This window comes from Athalia rosae, chromosome 5 (assembly GCF_917208135.1).
Source record: "Athalia rosae chromosome 5, iyAthRosa1.1, whole genome shotgun sequence".
Classification (NCBI taxonomy): Eukaryota; Metazoa; Arthropoda; class Insecta; order Hymenoptera; family Athaliidae; genus Athalia; species Athalia rosae.
This window is the reverse complement of record NC_064030.1, coordinates 8,281,503-8,303,167: the sequence shown is the minus strand read 5'-3', so window position 1 is coordinate 8,303,167 and position 21,665 is coordinate 8,281,503. Positions and strand designations below refer to the sequence as shown.

At 43.3% G+C, this 21,665-nt stretch overlaps 1 protein-coding gene across 15 annotated transcripts in view; it reads right to left on the bottom strand.

Annotated features, from left to right (window-relative positions):
* The window catches only part of LOC105690203 (ephrin type-A receptor 4), a 122,293-nt gene that overhangs the window by 43,060 nt on the left and 57,568 nt on the right, over positions 1–21,665 (bottom strand). For all 15 annotated transcript variants that reach the window (XM_012407821.3, XM_020854732.2, XM_012407826.3 and 12 more), the window contains exon 3: positions 8,575–8,654. In XM_012407821.3, coding sequence (XP_012263244.2) covers positions 8,575–8,654 — 80 coding nt within the window. The remainder of the gene's footprint in view (positions 1–8,574; positions 8,655–21,665) is intronic.

Below are 21,665 nucleotides of genomic sequence, written 5' to 3'. Positions count from 1 at the left end.
TCAGGATTCTCGTATATAATTTCTAGATCTTATAAAATGCAATGAATCTAAAGAAAAAATCGCAAAAGAATTGTTTTCAATTACCTAACGTAATTTCTGTACAAAAAGTTGAAAAACAATAAATAACTCGTATATTCTGAGCATTAAGTGATGGGGGAAATGGAATCTATTCTTTTCCAGTTTTCATCGAAACACAAAAAGAAGAACGTAGAATTTCTGTGCTCGCAAATTTCACGCCCCTGCGATAAGCATGACGATAATCTGGTTTATTGGTTTCCATAAAGCTGCAATATCCCGTTCGGGAAACTGTACGTATATGTATAGAACTACGTACAGTTACGATGAAAAAAAAGGTGAGTAAAGCTAACAATAAGCGAGTAAAATCTAGAATAAATGATTTCCAGACGTATAGGAATAAAGTGCATTCGTACGTACGTAGGGTACGTACGTGCGCATACCGTGTACACCGTCGTATACATATAATACGTAGCCGTTGAGTGAGTATGACACGCGGTAAGCTAGAGAAGTATTTGTAGCGCATCTGTACGATTCCCATTAGAATTCGGTACGCGGGCGGTTTAAGCTAACGAGAGGGAATGGGAATTCATCCCGCGGTAGTCATGGTAACCGGGACGTGACCGCATTGCCCATGGGATGAAGGCAGACTCGGGGTAAAAGGAGGGGAGAGAAGAAGAGGAACTCACTCACGTTCTATATATCCTGTAGCGGGATATAATGCTGAGTATAGAAAGGAATACATAGACGCGTCGTGGCGAACACGCGCACATCTAGTACACGGTCTACGGACACGCACACGCACACGTACACGTCATCGCTGGGAGGGCAAGAGCGGCAACCTTGGAGCAAAGTACGCGGTAGTCTTTAGCGGACAACGGCGGAGGACGAAGAGATAAGAGAAACTCCGAGATAACTGGATAGAAGAGAAGAGCGCGAAAGGGAGGGGGGGGGGGGGAGGGGGCGAGGAGGGACGGGCAGAAAGGGAGTCGGTGAGGGTCGGCGGACCTGTAGGGTGCAGGTTAAACCAACCGTGGTGGTCGTCGGGGGAATACCCCGTCTACCCGCGTACAAAACTCCCTTTTCCTTAACCGTGTAACGCCGCGTCTTCCCTATATTTCGCGAGCGTGGACTCCCGCAGATCGGAGATGACGGTGGATGGTAGGTACATAAGTTTCACTTGGAAAAAGTTTCGGCGAACTGCTTCGGTGTAGAGGTATACGTGCAGGTATACGAGAAAAATATACATACACATATACACGCGGTACGTACGGGCGGCGGCACCCCAAAAAACTTGCAGGGGATTTGCGAGGTAAAAGTAGTGGAAATTTCTTCAAAGAGAAAATTGCAAGCTCTTCTTATCGCGCCGTGACGAACATTTCCGCTCTTCAAAGGGTGAAAGTATATACATATATATATCTGGAGCATTCCCTAACGTCATACCACACACTCCAACGGCTTATAAGTACACCTCACCTACGTTAAAACTGTGTGAATTCCACTCGACTGTACGCGTCAAGACGGGGTTGTGTAATTTGCGATTTAGAAATTTTTATGGATCATCTCGTTCGTTCGGAAGGTGAAAAGTTACCAACTTTTTCGCAAGAGACGAAAAAAATTACGAGAAAAAAATTTCAAGTAAAACTGCGAGGAATCGGATTAAGAGAGGGAAGAAAGCGTTTCGACCCCCTTCCTCGTCCTTTTCGCGACAAAAGTGCTACGCGAAAACGAAAAAACATTTCGTTGTTGCATATCACACGTACGTATGCGCGTGAGAGCGTTCACGTGTGATATACCGGTGATAAATAAGAGAAAAAATATATATTAAAATAAAAAATAAATGGTGGGTAAAGAAAAAGGAATGGAAGGAGGTGGGAAAAAGGAGGCCCATTTGCCGGGTCATTTTAAATCAATCGTCAACAGATCCCTTCCATAAGCGCACCGCGTGGTCGCCCACTGATGCACAAAAAACCAAGCGGACGTAAAAAATGTCCCATAAAAAATAAAGCGTAAAATATTACCGGGAAAGGATTATGGCGGCTTCAGCTGCCACCGAAGATACGGTTCTAAGGATAGACACGGAATCCTAAGGGATCAAACATCAATCCTTGTGGCTCGAGAGCGGATTTGTTGCGAATCAAACGTTACGGGGTGGACTTTATGCCCAGGAGAAATAGCCCGGAAGATAGCACTCGACCTCCGCAAATCATTCCTAGATCGAAAAGTTTCGTCACTGTTTCTTTCTTTTTTTTTTTCTTTTTTTTTTTTTAAACAATTTTTCATTTTTTATTTATCTTTTTTGTATTCGTTTTCATAACCGTCGAGTGAAGCGGAGGATCGTAATTTCGCGTTCCATTTCTCTTCGGGAGAAAACTTCAACTCGCGGACACATACCGCAAGACACATGCGTCATCGGCATAACGTAATTTGTTACAACCTGCGTTCTTTTTTTTTTTTCTTTTATTGTCTTTCGCGTTTTCTTTCTTATTTCGAATCGTTCCTGAGGTTTCCCCCCGGGCGAGAAAGAAGATAAGATGTCAGTCACGATGCTTATCATTCGCCGACGAAAAAAAAAAAAATAAAAGTAATAATAATAAAAAAAAAAAAAAAAAGGAAAAGGAAAAAAACCGTATCGCAAGTTGACGGAAATCCTGTGATCGTACAATCTTCGAATCTCTGTTATTCAATTACATGCATTATGATATTGAATATCAAACGAAAGATAAGGTAATTAAATTGTTTGCGTGTCAAGGAAGCCCGAGAAGTCGGGTCGAAGCGGATTTCGACGCACCACCATAAATCTCGACAGCTTTTTCACTTTATGTTCGTTTTAATTTCGAAAAATTCTCTCCTCTTCCCTCCAATTTCCAAACCTCCGTCACTAGCACCAAATAGTTTATACCGATGATAAATCCTCGCGAGGATATATACGTGGGAAAAAAACCATAAGAACTGAAAAAAAAAAGAAATAAATAGAAAAAAAGAAACAAGATAAGCAAATGAACGGAAAATTTCGTGGTGCTTGGCCATGACTCACGCCGACTATTTTCTGTCACATCGAAACTATTTTCCATTAAAAAGTAAAATGAAAATTCCAAAGCTCCGACCGAGATTCGATCTCTTTTACGCACGTATAGAGGTGAGAAAAAGAAAAAAAAAAAAAGAGGGAGAAAGATGAACGTGAATGGTACAAAGGCCGTAAAAATCGGTATAAATACACGATTATATTGGAAAGAGCTTTCGGCGAGGGATCGAAACGCGTCTTGAAATATCGATAAATATCTGTGGCCGCGGGTATATAACCGACAGAGGAATAACTATAGGGATAGACGAAGGCTGAAGGATTATAAATAAATCCTTACCTAACTCAACCTGAACACGTTCGGGTCAGATTTATTTTGACACGGTCGACAATAGTTGTGCCGGAGGGGTGGAACTACCCCATTGTCCAAGTGTTTGCAGTGTAACTCATCTATTTCCCGAGGATTAATAAAGCTTTGCACAGCCGTTTGGCATCGGCTTCTGCACAACCCAACTATACGCATACTATACACATCCTATATATATTTATACACGGCAACAACCGAACGGAGCAACCGACCATGTCCTGGACAAATATCCTACACAGGGAGAGAGAGAGAAAGAGAGAGAGAGTGACGAACGAGGGAGAGAAAACGAGAAAAATTTGTACAAACGCATCGCGTGCGTTCATCTATACGTCAACGCGATATCAACGATGACTCTGTAAAACAATTGAAAATTTACAAAAGCGTTCTCTCTTATGGAAATCGGGTGAAATACACCGTAACGGACTCCGCGAGTGAAGATTTTTTCGTCTACCCAACTGTTAGTTTTTTTAATTGAATTTTAATTGTTTTTCTTCGTCAAATAAATAAGAAGGTTGTATACACACGGGTTAATAATTCTCAAATATTGTACGCGTGCATTATACCTGTTTTACTTCGGTATACCCATATAGCCGTACACGCGTATATCTGCGAAGAGCATCTTTCCCACAGAAAACGAAAGGCTGTCAAGAATAAGTAAAAAATTCCGTCCGAGTCCTCGGGGGGATTTTTATATGATCTTTAGAATATATACACGGTATGTATATATACAATAATAATACATCTTTGGTTTTGTTGTTTTTCTGGGTTTTTTTTTTTTTTTCTTGGTTTTTTTTTTGTTGAGAACTTTTGGTGAATTAATAATGTCCGGTATGTGATCCGATTGTGGAATATATCTGGTCGTTCGTTGCGTGTATATTTGTGTATACGTGAAGACGCGACGGTATATAGGTGTACCATAGCTGCACGGTGGTTGAATTTCGTAAGAGAAATAATATCATATCATATATATAGGTATAGGTATAACAGAATGCGAGACAAGAAGAAGTAGAAAAAGTAAAGAGCGCGCAGATGATCATCCCGCGACGCCCGTTCGCGTGCTCCTCCCAAAAACCCACGGTATTGTGTATAATAAACCATATAGACAAACGCCGTGTATAGGTACCCTCTGTATTCCATTTCTGACGGTAGTATATTTCTAGGTGTATATATGCCGGTCACATATCACAAATGTCTCTTCTAGACCCTCTGGTAATTTTAAGACCTGATCCAGGAAGATGTATATCCCGAACGGCGGTAGATAGCCGGTATACACAGGTAGTACGATATACGTACACGTACACGCGTACGGGTATAACTCGGAATAAAAAGGACCCCTTCTTCTCCTCCTCCTTCTTCTTCTACTTCACGGGAGATGAAACTCGGAGATAGGATCTGTGCCACGCGTACCGACGCGTCGTCTCGCTGTGGTTCCCAACTTCAAAGGTCCATACACTACGTTATACCTCGCGTACCTCGTAGTGACCGTCTCTACGTACATTCTCACCGATATACAAACCTCATTATACCGCATTCGACGCTGTGCGATGTACGAAAAACTAAACCGCACGAACACCAAACTGAAAACTACACGTGACACCCGCTCGCTGAAAAAATTTTTTTAATGCACTACCTATACGTATAAATATGGCTAGTCAGCTACACGTGGGTTGTCCTTTCTAATAACGCGAATAGATTCAGTCAGCGCCGCGAAGGAAAATGAGAGAAGATTGAACCGGACTTTGCAAACGGCACACGACTCGCCTCAGTTCCTTTCTCCGGATTTATATAACGGAATTTTCCGACGGATTCAATTGCGGATGCCGTTTGTAAAATTCATCGCATCATCGTCGTGGTTGTTATTTTTTTTTTTTATCGCAGGGCAATTCGCGCAAAAAACGCGTCCATCCCGCGGTTGCGTCTGGTCATTTTTCATTTTCGTCCGCACAGGTTCGGGGATAACGGGGCGCGTCGCCTGTATTCCTCGGATTTCTGAGTCGTTCGGCGATTCGGGGGACGGTTATAATTCATTCCCGATGCGCGAACACCCCGTACGAGTAATAAAATGTGCGCGGCGTTGCGCACATGTCCTTAAAAACAAAGAGCCTAGCTTTATTTCGTACGTCGAGAGATCTCTTGAAAGAGATAGCGCGTCGCCCAGTTCCCGAAGAGCACGGGATCCCACTGCCCACCACCGTCCCTGATGATGACCCGAACAAACCGTGCCCTCAATTCTAGGAACTACGGCCAAAGTAAATAATGGGTTAATTGTTTGACGAACGTTCCGTAGTAATACTTTGTTGGAAATCAGGCCGGATTCCTGAACGGCAAGGACGCCGTTGAGGAGCTATGTATTTTCCAAGACCTTGATCTACGATGATCTTGATCTCGATCGATCTCGTCCGAGTCCGACTTCGAAAAGGCTGTGATGGTTTTTCGGTAGCCATAAATCGCTCGGTTTTTGGAGAGAAAAAAAAGAAAAAAAAGGAAAAAAAATTAGTGAAAACGTCGATACACATTTACGGGTACCTACGCGAGACGTAGATAAAGGCATTTACAAGGTAGAACGCCCCAAGCCGTGCGTCGGTCGGACGGCCAAGTTGCGCCAAAGGGAGGAAGAGGGGGAAGTTAGGGAGGTGATTAGTTGGATTCTCTTTGTATGAGTTTTGACCCCATCTTCCTACAGCAATCTCCTCTCCTTTCCCTTTTGGCTCCTCCGAATCTCCCCGTAGCAGTCCTGCAGTATAACTTGGTGATGGGAAGTCTGAACTCGGCGCACCAACCCAACCAACCAACCAACCAACCAACCTTCATCGGGTTGTTCAAATACTCCGAAGTAATTCTGTTTGGCTTGTTTACCCTGACGCAGTTCCGCCCTTGGGCACTGTATATTAATAACTTTGTATCTTGCCGGGGAATTTATTGCATTAGGTACGTTAGATTAATTCGAAGAAAGCTCGAGTTACCGCGGCAAAGGCTATTCCACCGTTGGTCTTTTACCTTCACGCTTTTTTACACACCGTCAAGGCTTACGCAATACGCAATAGGTCGAGTATTTTACCCGAAATCGTTCGTGATACATGGACACATCAGGCACCACGCACGTCCGCAGGTTACCCTTCGTTAACGTCGCTTTTTTTTTACCTTCGCGCGTTATCCCGTTATCGGATGGAATTTGAAGGAAAAAAATTTCCCTCTCGCGTCGTTTGCGGTTAGTTTAAAAATTTTGCGATGCAAAATTTTCCTCATACCCCGATAAGAATTTCATCGCGAAAATATCAAAAGTTTTCAGCGGGTTATAATACGACTGGTGGATATATTTTTTCAGTTTATTATTATGAACATCATCTCTCGTGGATCTATACGAAAATTGTTGAACGTTGGGTAATTTCTTCTTTTTCTTTCCTCATTTTCTTCTCGTCCTTTTTCTCCACGTTCAAAGAGTTTCATTTTTCCAGATCAAAAGTATCAGTCGAGGGTTGCACGAGGTATACGTTAAGTGACTTACGAAAAAATAAAAAGTTATCCTCCGAGCGAGTCTAGCGATCATATTTAATGCAATATCTTAACGAAACTGCCGCGGTATAATATCGTCCGTGAAAGAATGAAGAGAAGAGGACGACGCTGAGAGAAGCTCCTCGAATCGATTCTGTTTTTTTTTTCTTTTTTCTTCTTTTTTGGCGATGTTCGCCACCGCGAAGACGGAATGAAAACGACGAAGTACGGAAGAACGTTACAGTATGTATATCGTCGATTCGTAACTGTATATATATAGATTAAACAAATATACGGATATACGCGCGTACGGGTATAAGCAGAGGTACATTCGTGAGTTTTACATATATAATATCGGGCAGAGTTAACCGCATACGTGAGCCCCCGCTGGTCAGGGCGAAGCGGGTATTGGGCGCCATGTTTGTTTTTCAATTGTTGGGCGCACAGCGGGCCGCCAGACAGGTTTAAATCAGCCTTGTGCCCGGTTCACGGACGAGACTGCCGTTGTTGTTGTTGCTCTTCTACTTCTGCCGGTTCTATGCCGATGCGGCAACGGCAACGGCAACGGCAACGGCAACGGCAGCGGCGGCAACAACCTGCGGCGAGTGGTCGTCGTCGGTCGACGCGACGTTCGAATGGGTAGTTCGGCGTTTTAGATTCCGATTCTGGTGTCCGCGGTGTCCGTTGTTTCGGAACCGCAACTTTTCGTAATACGATAAGACGACGGAAGAGAAAAAGAAACGAAGTTCGTTCGACCGGCGACTAAAATTGAATTTTGGTCGACCGACGACGAATCGAAGGGTTGTCCGTAGTAAGCCCTGCATACGCCGACAATGAGATGAAAAATGAAACAACATACCTCAGGTACTGCGGTACGAATTGCCGCGAGAAAACCGGACGTTGGATCCCTACCACCGCGTCCTTCGAACATCACGTCGTAATCACCGACACTTCGGCGCACGGTCGCTGCTGGTTTTAACCGGCGTATAGCGTATAGATAAATATATTTCTCAAATGTATAATATGTATATCGTTCGTTAGTGTGGACACGCTAATCGAAAACGGTGACTGTGTTTGAAAAGCGCTTTAAACCGAATGTGTGATTTTCGTATGTTCCTCGGTGTTGCGGGGCCGGATGGTTGGGTTGCCTTTACGGTCCGCATCGGTGCCGTGATGATATTTGAAGTAGTTTCTGGCTACCGTCCACCGTGCCGCTTTTTCAGGTAAAACGAAATTAAACGAATAAACGAATCGTAGAACGACCGACCGACCGACCGACCGACCGACCGAGGTATAGTCGTATTACCGCTGTTACTTAACGAGTAAACATTGGGAAAGCGTTCCTAGGAGATGAGGACTACCGGCGTCACCGCGTGCACGCCTTACCCGGTAATAATAATTTAACCAGCAAATATATGCCCTAAGCTCTACCGTCTTACTACAACTTCACCTCCGACGCGCGATAACTCGAGCGTTAAAATCCCAACGACAATGCACTTTCGGTTATAATGGCTACTTCGCTTCTGGACGGCGAAGTTTCGAGGCGTAAGGTAGCCAGCCGTACCCTTGACGTGTAAATAACGTACCGCACGAGTAAACCAATACACAGAGGTGGCAATGCGGCATGTATACAAAATATAAGGAAAACATTGTCGAGTATACATATATGTATACTTACGCCTGGAGTGCTGGCCTGTGTGCCGTAAGGATACCGTGTCCAATCGAGACTTCCTTCTGTCGTGGTGTCCAGCAGAACAACTGCAATCATAGAAATAGACGATCGAAATTAGTTTCTGTCCGTGACAAATTTTCATTACGTCGCGGTACGCGCCGCCACGCTCCTCCGTACGACGGCGTAGGTACCAGCCGATATAATTTTCATCTCATTCGTCTCCGCTATCTGTTTACTTTTTATTATCATAAAATCGTAACGACGTAATTGAATTTATCTCAAACAAAAGTTGGACCGCGAAAAAGTGACCGAATGAACCGACCAAAGTAAATACCGAAAAATTTCACTTCGGTGTTGACCGAATAAATTGCAACTGCGACCACACCGGTTACGAACGCGTCTGAACGTAATACTTATAATGTACGCGGGTAACCCGATATCTCGAATGTAACACAATTCCTCTGTGGCGATTTTATTCTTTAATTTCATGTACAAAAATTGACGCTGGTACGCTTCGGGAGAGCGTACTACGTCCGGCGCAAAACCTTCCGATTTCAAATAACGTAAAATACACACGGTGGCTGCGGAAAGTTTCACCCCCTGCGCTAATATTATACACGCTCAACGGAATCCGGATATACGTTAAAATTTTATTACGTAAAAAGGCGACATCTTCGGAAGGAGAGGAAGGAAAAAAAAAAAAAAAACAAAGACGGTAGCGGGCGAACGTTTCCCTTTTTTACTTTTACACGATATATCTCGAGCAACATCTCTACGCACACGTGTCTACGTATACGTAATATAATTAAATCCACGCCCGGCAGACCATTACGATGCATATTGATGCGTATCCCGTAGGTAGATATGCAGACACCCCCGTTAGAGATATTCGAATGCCAGAGCCTCGAAGTACTACGAACGCGAAACTGTACGGGGGAGGAAGAGAAAGTAGAAAAAAAAAAACACACAAAAAAACAAAAAAAAAAAAAAGGGGCAGAGTGATGGAAGAGGTGGAGACATCGCGCGGTATGGGAGCGCGTAAGAGGTGCGGATCGAAACCCTTTTTTCCCGTACTCTATTATGTACCTATCGGTACACGTGTACGTAATGCGAGGGGCGAGGGAGGGGGCGAAGTTTTACGAAGATATAATATCAGTGTACACTAAAGAGCGTTACACACGCACCTTCCTCTTCCTCCCATACCAGGTACATACGTACACCAGGTAAAATACATATGTACGCTGTACGTGCTCTACTATGTATCCGTGTGTAGGTATATATACACTTTACTTTTAGTGCACGGTGAAAAATGGAGAATGACTGGAAGCGCAGGGAAACAAACGAGAGCGCGCGAGGGGTCGGGGAAAGGGATGAAACGGGGTACGTGTGACGTCACGCACCCGTAACCCGACTCTCCCTTTTTTAAATTTCTCCTTTTTTTCCTTTTTCGTTCCTTTTTTCTTTTTTGTAACTCTTTCTACCTCCTTCTCTTTCCTCCTTTTTGTTTCTACGCTCGTCTCTCTCTCTCTCTCTCTCTCTCTCTCTCTCTCTGTCGTCGCCATTGTTAGGCGGGGGCGTCGCGACGCAGCGGCAAACTGCAGCTGCGATTCCACGAGCACCCGACGTCGGTCGTCGTCTGCGACGACAACCTGGAGTGTCTCGGTCTCGGTCGGAACAAGCTACGCTGCCGTGCGAACGAAAACTCTCCTCTCTCCTCTGGTATCGACCGGGCATATGCCTCGTGTGTACTACACGTACACCTCCCATCCGTGCACGCGCACTCACGTTACAGCAGACACCTATACGTATGGGGAGCGCGTGTAACGTAACACACCCTTCGGAAACGGCACCTACGCCGCACATCTCTAAACAGAAATCATGTGCAGTAACGCCGGTCTCGCGCCTCGCGACTTCGCCACCCTTATATACGCCCTTTCGTCGTCGGCCTCCTACTCCTACTCCTACTCCTACTCTCCTCTTCATCCTCTTCCTCGTCCTTACCCTTGCTCTCCTCCCCCTCCTCCCTCCATTTTTTTTTGTTCCTCAATGTCGTCGTGTTTCTCTTTTTAACTCGGGCTGACAAACTACAAGCCACACTTATAGATCCCCGGCGCAACGAGGTTTGCGTTGCCTTGCTTCGCGCGGTTTCGACGAGTTTCGTTTCGCTTGTTACCTACGGTTACGATACGCCGTATCGCGTCTATCTCCAATTCCCTTAGCCAGGGACCCACACGTACCTCCGGTACAATACCTCCCCACCCCGTCGCGCTATCGATCATCGAAATTATATCCGTACCTTCGCACATACGAGGCTCTAATCATGCGTTTATACATACACTTGAATATGAAGAAATTCAACTACGGAAGGAGATCGTAGATCGTTTTTCATAATTTCTCAGGGGGATGCCACGCGTTCGCTCGAATTGCGGAGTGAAATTTCGTTTTTTTTTTTTTCTTACCGTATAAACATCGGCAAGCTATGCGATGTGAATGTTTCCGCAACAGCGAATTGTTATCGTGTTTCAGACACGCGTCCGATTTTCGTTTCGAACAAAATGGAGGTAAAAAAAAAAAAAAAAAAAAGACGAAATGGGGAATCGGAAGAATTTGACTGGTGTTTTATAATTGAAATCGAAATCGACGAATCCGGTAAAATTTACAAGCCGTTTGTCGTTTGTCGTTCCGACATTTCGCGAACAAGATTCGAACGGAAAAAATCAACCGACGCGAAAAAAAAGGGAAGAACGAAAGGGTGGGTGCAAAAAGGTAAAGCTCGGTAGGTACACACGTTACTTTACCAATATTTGACTTTCGCCACACAGCCAATCGCAATCTGTGCTACCTACCAGTCGTTTCATACCGTCAATCAATTCACGATTCACAATATCTGACACTTTTTGACGTTATAAAGACCTCGTCCGAGTGAAAAAAAAGGAAACAAAACAAAAATAAAAACGAATAATTGATAAATAAATGAAAGAACACGGAGAAACATGTGGGTCGGATTAGGTTTCCTGCGGGAGTAATACGTTACACGTATGCTTCCTATATAGAAACTGAATTCCGGGGTGGTTCTTCTTTTTTCATTTCATTACTGATCTTTTCTTCTTGCGACGAGTAAAGAAGCCACTTACGTCGAGAGGTTTTGGTAAAATGGTAAAAAATCGGTTCGAGGATCTTGAGAGAAAAAAAGGGACAGAAAAAAATCTCATAGGATATAGACGCGCACGTGTTACTCGTTACCCAATTCATTGCGGTGCATTTTGGCGAGTTTCGAAAGACGCACCGCACTTGTAACATTGATTTGCAAATGCGAAAATTCAAATTCCAAGAGAAATCGAACAAACGATATTCGGCGAAGCAACGCGGTGTCATCTTTTACATCACGTCACGTACAACACTTGCCAAGTACACGTGCACACGTCGTAATTGTGTAGTAAATTGTTTTAAAGAGTTGAAGAGGGTTAGGTTTTATATATTTTTCACCGTGTTAATAGTAGAAAATTAGCGCCCTTTAAATATCCCAAGGTCAACGACCAGTCATCTTCTTATACACACGGAAAGGCCTGAGCGGCGGCCCACCTGACAAATTGAAAGACACAACCGGTTGAGCCGCGAGAAAAGCTTCAAGTGTACATAGATAGGCAGACACCTATATACCTGTCCTTATGTACGGATACGTACGTACATACGTGTGCCTCTACATTACGGATGTACCTACACTTGTGTACTCATACTTCGCGTTGACCCCTTCACTCGTAGGTAGGTATATACATATACGTATATACTTGTGGCACACGTATGTGACATGTGAGAGAATATAAAGAGAATGAAAAAACTGAAAAAAATAAAAAAAAAAATAAAATAAAAGAAAGAAAGAAAAGGAAAGAAAAAAAGGAGAAGAAAAGTTTAAAGTTTAAACTTGTCACAGTGCCACGTATGCACGTCGGCAGGGTGGTGGTTGTATTATACGAACACGAACAGTTTTAGGGCCTAAATAAAATTGGAAATATATATAAAAGATCTTCGCGGGTTCGTAGGTGGTCCTTTAAGGTAACGCAAGTTTCGGGACAGCAGACGTACGTATGTACATACACGTACAACGGTTAGTGGATATGTCGGACAAGCGTGCAGGCGTTGGTAAATAAACTTTTCCTTTTCTTTTTTTTTTCTTTTTTTTCCTCTCTTCCTCATATACGTGTGTCCTATGTGCGAGACGGGTACATACGTATGTGCGGATGCAGCACACGCCCTTGGTTACGTTTCACCCGCGACTCGTCGTTCGTTTTCGTCCCGCAGCACGAGCGCATCCCAGACTGCGCGCCGGGTGAGAGAAATGATGAAAGAAAAAAAATAAAAAAATTTCCAGTGAAAAAAAGTGAAAAACGAAATGGATAAAGAAGAGAAAGAAAAAGAAAGAAAGAAAAAAAGAAAAGAAATGTCGAAAAGGAAGAGAAAAAGCGAGGGAGATGCGCGAGAAAAAGAGAAGATATTAAACACAGCGTGAGTTAAGAGGAGGCGAGGAACTGTACGGGGTGAAGGTACGCATACCGTCACACCCTCCGCGACACGCTCCAAATTTGAAATTTAAATTTCGAACGTCCCACGAGCCGCGGAGTTCTGCCGGGTCCATGCGATGCACCGTCTGGCGTTCGCCTTGCCGGATATACCACACATATCTACGTACGTAGGTACGTATATGCGTATAGGTACGTACGTACGTACGTACGGGTATAGGTGGTGGGATGTAAACCCATAAAGTACGGTATAGGTAGGCAAAGTAAAGTTTAGGTTACGCTAGGTGAGCCGTGGCAGCATCTCTCATGAGAAAGATGGTACCGTACCACACCACCGCGTCACAACTGTTACAAGAAGAAGAGGAAGAAGAAGCTGTGAAAATTGTTTCCAATGATGTTATCGGTAAATAATGAAAACCACATAGGAACCGCTGTAATTTAATTGTTCGGAATCTCAAACGTTTCTATTCCCGTACACACACCGCACGTCGTTTACTCTCACGCGGTATCCGTACATACATATACGTATGAATGTATAAGCGCTGCACTTCCTTTTTTTACTGTGCACGTTGCCATAGGTTTGTCCACGCTTTATACAAGGTTGTGAAGATAAAAATCGCTCGGTTCTACAATAAGAACCTCTCTTGATTGGATTCACTTGGGACAGATAACGAAAAGAAAAAGTCACTTCCCTCAACGCCTGATGTTTTTTTCTCTCGAGCACTTTTTTTTTCTTATTCTTTATTTTGTTTTTTTTCCTTCGTTTCATCGTCAGTCCGTATTACACGTATAAAGGGGATCGGAGCAATTGAAAAAAAAAAAAATCGAAAAAAAAAAGATAAAAATCTGTACCCTTCTTCTTTTTGTATTCCACTTTATCTTCAGTTTCTTGATAGAAATTTATTAAATTTTGATCGCTTGTATACCGGGGTATCCGATTCTGGGGAATCCCGATTGATCGTAAATCCTCAAAGAAACTTTCTCACATCACTTGTTAATTTCTCTGTAAACGAATTTCGGAAATTCTTCACCACCGAACAACTTTGATGTTGTTTCACGTGTGGTGGATAAAATTTGATAAAGAATAAAGAACAAATTACCAAAACAGAACACAGAGAGAACAGATGTTCAATAAACAAATTTCTGGTCATGCATCAAAGTGGATGAACAGTTTCACGTGATGTCGTATTAAAAACGTATAAATTGCGATGGCAGGGCTGTAATTTGGAGCCTGAGGGATCGGAAGGGAAGGGAGGATCGGATCCCGAGGCGATATACATACATGCGGATCTGAACTGCGGTAATTTTCCGCTACGAGGGGTAGAAAAAAAAAAAAGAAAAAACTGCTTCGATGGAATAGGTAGACCAAATCAGCCAGTTAATCTGATAATTGATAATTATGAATTCTTCGGGAAATAGAAAAAAAAAAATTTGAATAAATAAAGAACGTGAAAAGTAAAATAAAGCAGATTTGATACCGCAACGTGTTAAATGGTTCGAGCGGAAGAGAAAAAGAAAGCAAAAAAAAGCCAAACGACTAGCATATCTGTGAAATTATAGGCTCCTCCAATTTTCGAATTCTTAAATAAGACTCACCCCGCATCTAAGCCCCATTAAAAATTCGTATGGTATACAGATTATAAGTATAGTACGAAACATACATACATATGTACAATGCCCTACCATAACGCGGGCCATTTCGGGCTGATAATTTTTTTTTTCTCTCTCGTCTTATGATAATCACAGGCTGCCTCGCTCAAAGGTCGGTATATTTATTCCTGCTTTAATTTTCCATAAAGATTAAAGACTCGGTCTCGAGTACACGGCGTTTAACACATTCTACACACACGCACACACGCGCACACACACCACTGCGAACAGACGCGCGCATGCGATGTGTTATACATATAGTATACCTACATTTAGGTGTTCCTCGTACGGTAGGTGATTATACGGGGTGCGAAGCTATCGAAGAAGAGAGGAGGACGACGACGACGACGACGAAACGAGGCAACGACTACGAGTCTCAAGTTTTGGAAGCTGCGCGGATAAAGCCCCCGAGTAGAAAATAAGGGCGGAGGGTGAGGCGAGGGAGGAGAAACTATGGGCCGACAGACGGACCGGCGTAGAGATAAATAAACATTCTCTCGAAAGAGAAACAACCCGCATATGCATATACATATATATATTCCCCTGTTGTTTCAAATCTTTGTTTTCCCCCCCCCCCCCCCCCCCAAGGTCTTTTTTATTTTTATTTCTTAGGTACCGCGTAGCTTCGTTTTATTCGGCCGACGCGGTAGCTACTCCGAAGCTCATTTCGTTTCCTTCGGTACGTGTGAAATGCACATGTGTAAAGGGAGGTATGTACGTACGTACCGTACCGTACACGTACATCGGCTATTTTTGATCCGAAGAAAAACATCGAGAAGCTCGTTAAAAAATCTAATACTTATTTTAACCGGCCGGGTGTTCTACTCGATTAGGGTACGCGCACGTGGAAAGGGATGACTTAATCACGTACACGTCCCGCTTGCAATGCGATGGGATTTATCAAACGGCTGCAGTTCTATACAATATACGATATATAGGTACCGTGGCGGTGGTGGTGGTGTTCCGCTAACGAATGAAAATTTCTGCACGTTGACAACAAGGAATATTTCATGTAGCGTAAGTTTGTTATAATCCGTATTGCCCGTGACTGCCGTTGCCGCTCTTATACCGCCTTTGCCGATGGTTTTGTTGCAAGTTCAATTTAGTTACTAATCACATTTTCCGATACAGGGTGCCGGTGTCACGAAATTATACCACCCCCGTCCAAAGGGTTGCCCCGCATCAGCTCAGATTCTGTCGCGAGGGTGCTAATCGAATTTTCAACTAGCGCATAGACCAACGGCGACCGATTAGACTACTAGAAACCTGCACCCCGCTGCACGGACCTGTGTTCCTACCATCTACATATATTACCGGCGACTCTGCTAATATTTAATAGGCTAAAAGTTGTCGCGTCGGAAGTCGATCGAAATAAAAATAAGTTCAAACTTGAACGTTGAACTTGAATAAGTTCAAACTTGAAATTTTCATTTTAGATTGAGTTTAAATCTATGAAAAAAATTTCCACCTGATTTGTTCTTCGGAGAAGAGAAATAATTTTTTTTTCTTTTTTTGCTTTATACAAATTTATACAAATAAAATCCCGTTTCTCTCGGTACACGCACGTATATCTGCATACAGAATAAGGAGAAAGAAAAAGGAACGAAAATTCCAAAAACACATAGGCAAACAAAAGCGTCGTCTTCATCGGTCAAAGGGATCCGCGGGACGACGCACGGTGTCTGTTTAAAATGTAGGATTTGTCGCTTGTTTTATTCGAGATACGCGATCAGAATCGGAGGCGGTCTTCGTCATTCTTAATGTTCCACAGTTATTCACGTGCGTCGTTTATAACCTGTGGAACAACGAGTTGGTTTTACATCGAATTACATTAAATTACATTACGTTGTACGGGCGGGGTGCGTCACACGCCGATAAAACCCGGCGTAAGACTCACGCGATTCTCGCTAGTGAATTTTAACGCGACCCGCGCAGCGACCGTGGTCCGGAAATGATTTCACCCCCGAAGTGACTCCCCCCCCTCGTCCCCCCCCGGTCGAACTTCTGTTCGGATATGCGAAAAACTATGAATTCCCAAAGGATGAAAATTCAGCGGTATTCGTTGTCTCCGGTGTACGTGGGCGAAAAGAGCGTTCCCCCGGGACAAGCGCGCACAACCCTCTCTCGGCGCCGTAACGCGAATTCGAGGGATCCCGGGATCCCGGCGACCCCAAATTTTTCCCCTCCCTACACGTACGGGGACGTGTAAACGTATTCCCGTATTCCCGTATTCCCCGTATTCCCTAGGGAGGAACGAAAATGATAAAAATAATAACAAAAAGAATAGCAATAATGACGACGACGACGACGATGATAACGGCGGTGGTACAGTGATAACAATAACGATAAAAATATACCTACTGTTGATCATTATCGCGCGGGGTGTTATAAATAGACGTGTACAACCGCGTGTGTGTATGCAACGGTTGTTGTATATATATATATATATACGACTAGATTTCGTCCATGAATATACACTTATATAATACGTATAGACACACCATTAATATTACATGGCGCGGAACTTTGCACAATTCAGTTGTCCTCTTGTACCGTACGTACTTATACTGAAAACCCGTTGCCGCATTTATACCTCTACGCGCATAGGTACTCGGTGGTGTATTGTGTGTATCGTACAAATACATATCTACATCCTGTATATAATATACGAAACGTTATATGCAACAGAAATTACCATTTACATAGCATTATTACCGGTGTGCATAATGTATGGACACATGTTAAATCAATTATTTAAACAATATGAAGCCAACGAAGAGGCGTCAACTGGGGTGTCCCCTCCCACCCCTCCAGTCCCCTTCCCGCCCCTCCCTCCACTCCCCTCTTTCCGCCCGTCCACCACCGACCCCCGACCCTTTCAAACGCTCGTGTCGAGATGCGCGGAGGAGATTGGCCTACGTCACGTTGTGTTCCACCCCCGCACGCCACAAAATATACGTACACACCTAGCACACCGTGTGTACAGGTACAGGTACATACATAGGTGAGTATACTCACATATATTTATCTCCGTGTGTACGTACACCTGAACCTATGTATGTATATGAAGGTGTTACAAGGTATATGTATTAACAAATATAAGTATATAATACCGCGTGGCTTATATTCATTTGCATATGTATTTTGAATTTCAATTGCTTTTTTGTTTCGTGTTTAAGTCTTTCTTTCTTTCTTTCTTTTTTTTTTGTTTTTGTTTCAATTTTTTTCTTATTCCATTCCATTGTACTTGTTCAAATTTTATTAATTTTTTTTTTTTTTTTCTTCTCTTTTCTTTCTCTCTCTTCTTCGAAGACCGGGGTCCTCTTCGCGCCGGTGGTTGTACAGATTATTATCCTCCGCAGCGAGAAGGAAGAATTTATTCGGTGGCAGATGATTTATTTTCCTTCATTTTGATTACACGAGATCCTCGAAGGTGTTCGACATCGGGGGAAAAAAAAAAAAAAAGAAAAAATTTGAAAAAAAAAAACAAAACAAAACAAAACAGACAACAGACAACATCGACCATTATTCTTCACACGCGACGCGATGTGTGTATCTATCTTATCCGGGGGGGATTGATTCTGACTGATTTTTTCGTACGAAACGGTAGGAGTTTAGGTCAGAATGAGAAGTTTCAATTATTTCGAACAACGACAGACGAAAGATCCAAGGGTCGCAGCGCGTATACGCTGAAAATTTTCAGATACAGGGATTTTTTATTATCAGTATAATCACGTGGCCTTTTTGGGATTTTCGTTAATATCATCGGACATGAATATCACTGAATATTTAGATTAGGAATTAAATTTCACGCCCTGCACGATCGGGTCTGCGGAACAGCTGCGTCAGATCTCGAAAAAATAATCCGTATATGGATTCCGTTTGTATCAGATTCATGAATATTATGATCTTCCCCCTCGCTCTCCGAAGAGGGGAAAAGGGTGAGATGAAACAAAAAAAAATGAACAAAAATTAAGGCGGGTCACACTCGTACCCTAGAGATTTTTTTTGCGCCTTCCTTCCTTCCTTTCTTTCTTTCTTTCTTTCATACTTCGGTCCAACTCAACCCCCGCGGATAACAGTTTATCGATGATATAAAATGAATCCGTTTATCGCGCGCGGCTGTGTCCAACAGATCCGAATCTACGAACGCGTACCTAGACACATACAGTGCGCATAATAGGTAAATGGTAAATGTATGTGTGTATATACGCATTGTAGGTACATAAGCCACGTGCAAGTTGGTCCGGAGATTCCCCCGCAGCACGTGACGTGCATGTACGCGAAGTAAGTTACCGAATTGTAAGTTCCGATCTCTAGCTGCAGTTTCGCAGATCCTGTTAGACGTACTTTACACGTAACATGTACGCGATGCGAAATGTATATACACGTGTGCGCGCGCGTAACACACGTATGAACACGAGATAACACAAAGAGGGAGGGAGAGAAAAGAGCGCGAAAAAATAGAGACACGAGGGGGCGTAACGTTGGATTGGACGCTGGCCAAACACGTGAAAATTTATATCTTTTTCGATGCCGCGGTGATAGAGGAGCGATAAGCTGTGTGTCACACACATAAGTTCGCAAAAGTTATTTCCAGAAGGGCGCGGTAACGCGATATAAAAAATCGCGGGCGGTGTCGGTCGCTCAGGCGCGTAAGGGTAGCTACGGAGGAATTCCTCTCTTTTTTTTTCCCCCCTTCTTTCCTCTTTCTCTGTCCAGGTGCAAAAGTTACGCATTTATTACGTTTACTTGCACGCACCTATACGGTCTCGAAACGAACGACGAGTCACTTCGGTTTCCATTAGCCGTGTAGAGAAGGGCGTCATCTAAGCACCCCGCGCGTTACGAGCGAAGTAGTATGTGCGTAATAAAAATTCATACATATCGCGTACGCAGGTACGCAACGTGCTTACAGTCCGACGGTGAAAAAGAGGGTGTTGTACCGTTACACTATACGCGCGTATATACCTAGTAAATTCTTCGCCCACGCGGATATCGAATCGTCGGTACAATGGTCGTCCAGTTGTACACGAATTCACGTATATATAAAACGATTATTGTTGGATCGGAGGAATAATTTTTCTCTACGAGGTACGAAAAGTACCGAATATTCTCGGTGACGCGCGCGATTGTCAAAAAATTCGAACCGCGTCCGTCGACTTCTTTTTTCTTTCTTTTTTTTTTTTTTTTTTTTTTCCTCAGCTCTCAAGTACGAGAGTAAATTTACCGCAATGCCGAGGCGTCGGAGGTTCTTCACGACAATGAAGTTTCGATGAGTCAAAGCAGCGATTTTAATCTCGAAGCTGCCCGTACATAATACGCAGCATATACTCGCTATCTATACCGGTACTTGGAAAGCCGATAACTCATGGTCCGCTCGTCGGAATGGTATTGGCCCAAAGTCCCGTCGACCCGTCCGTCCGTCCGTCCGTCGATCGATCCATCCGTTCGTTCGTCCGCGTCCATGAATCCAACGGAATTCGGATTGATCCTCTAAAGTTGTGTTGCGATTCAAAGAAACCCGAGAGATTCGTTAAACAAACAACAAAAAGCTAAAGAAACTGTTGAGAAAATATAACTTTCTCTCTCTTACACTTGGGTATCGTCTCTACCCCGTGGAATTTATGTGTGCGTACGATATACCTACGCACGCGCGCACACCGACACCGCGCACTTGGATGAAAAATTTTTCGCGTCTCGCCTTTGAATTCCAAGACCTCATCTTTTTACGCTCCACAAATATCTCCCTTCGACTCTCATTTTTCTTCGACGTTTCTTTTCGTTAATTTTTTTACCCTTGGTATTCTCTTCACCTTCATTTTTCGGTACTTTTGCAAAAGTTTGATGAAGAAACAATTGTGAAAATATTGAGGCGTAAACCGAGTCAATAAATACGATTCGAAAAGCTGCATCGACGCGACACCTAAGCGAGTTTCTACCCCATTTTAGAGTTTCTTCTCTTTTCACTTTCTTCGGCTTTTCTTTTCCCCTACTGCAATTTTATGGTCAAGGTAAAATATCTTGAGGTTCGTGAAAATCTTCTTTTTCTTTTTGTCAGGGTGAGAAAAAAAGGACGGAAGTAGAATAGAAAATTTTCTTCACGTCAAAAGAGCGCTCCGAAGAATATGTAACTTTATTGACCCTGCATGTTTCATACGTCCAACAAAAACGCAATACATATATTCCTTTTTTTTTTTTTACTCGCGCAGCGACGAGTTGCACACACGAACGAATGGTATTAAAAATTCAAGACGCATGCAACCTGGTTAAGTTAAATATGTACAATGGAATTTCATACGATGACTAACAATAAAAGCGAAACACAAATTAGGCTCTAATTTTCTCCGTACCTCCTTTACTCCGTGTATTCCAATCACACTTCTTCAATTGAATCACATCGCACGGAATATAACGTCACGAATTGAATCATCGAATGACCGATAATCAGTGCGACGTTTGTTTTAAATCTCGACCTGCCGCACACGCATCGATCCAAAATTTTGCGAAACCGACGAACGTGATTAGATTCCGGGGAGGGATCCAGAGCGCGAAAATAAAAATCGAAAAATTGAAAAAAAAAAAGTCAAAAATCGAACGAATGAATGCGGACGTGAAACGAAAAACGTACCCGGGTTGTATGCATATTTACGAAGCACGTACACGAATGAATGGAGGAAGTGGATGTTACATTCGAGATACTACGCGATGTTACCATGGCGTTTCATACATTTTGTAGTCATACAATATCGGCTGCATAAAAGCCTCGATTTCTATACAGGTAGACATAACTTTATGGCTTTCGATGCATCAACTGATTGTGAAACGTGGACCACCAAAGTGCGGAAAGTGACGTTCAAAGAGTCGCAGGCGTTTATAGAGAAGCACTGCGCATCGCTACACGTGATATTTCATCGAAATCCTATGAAC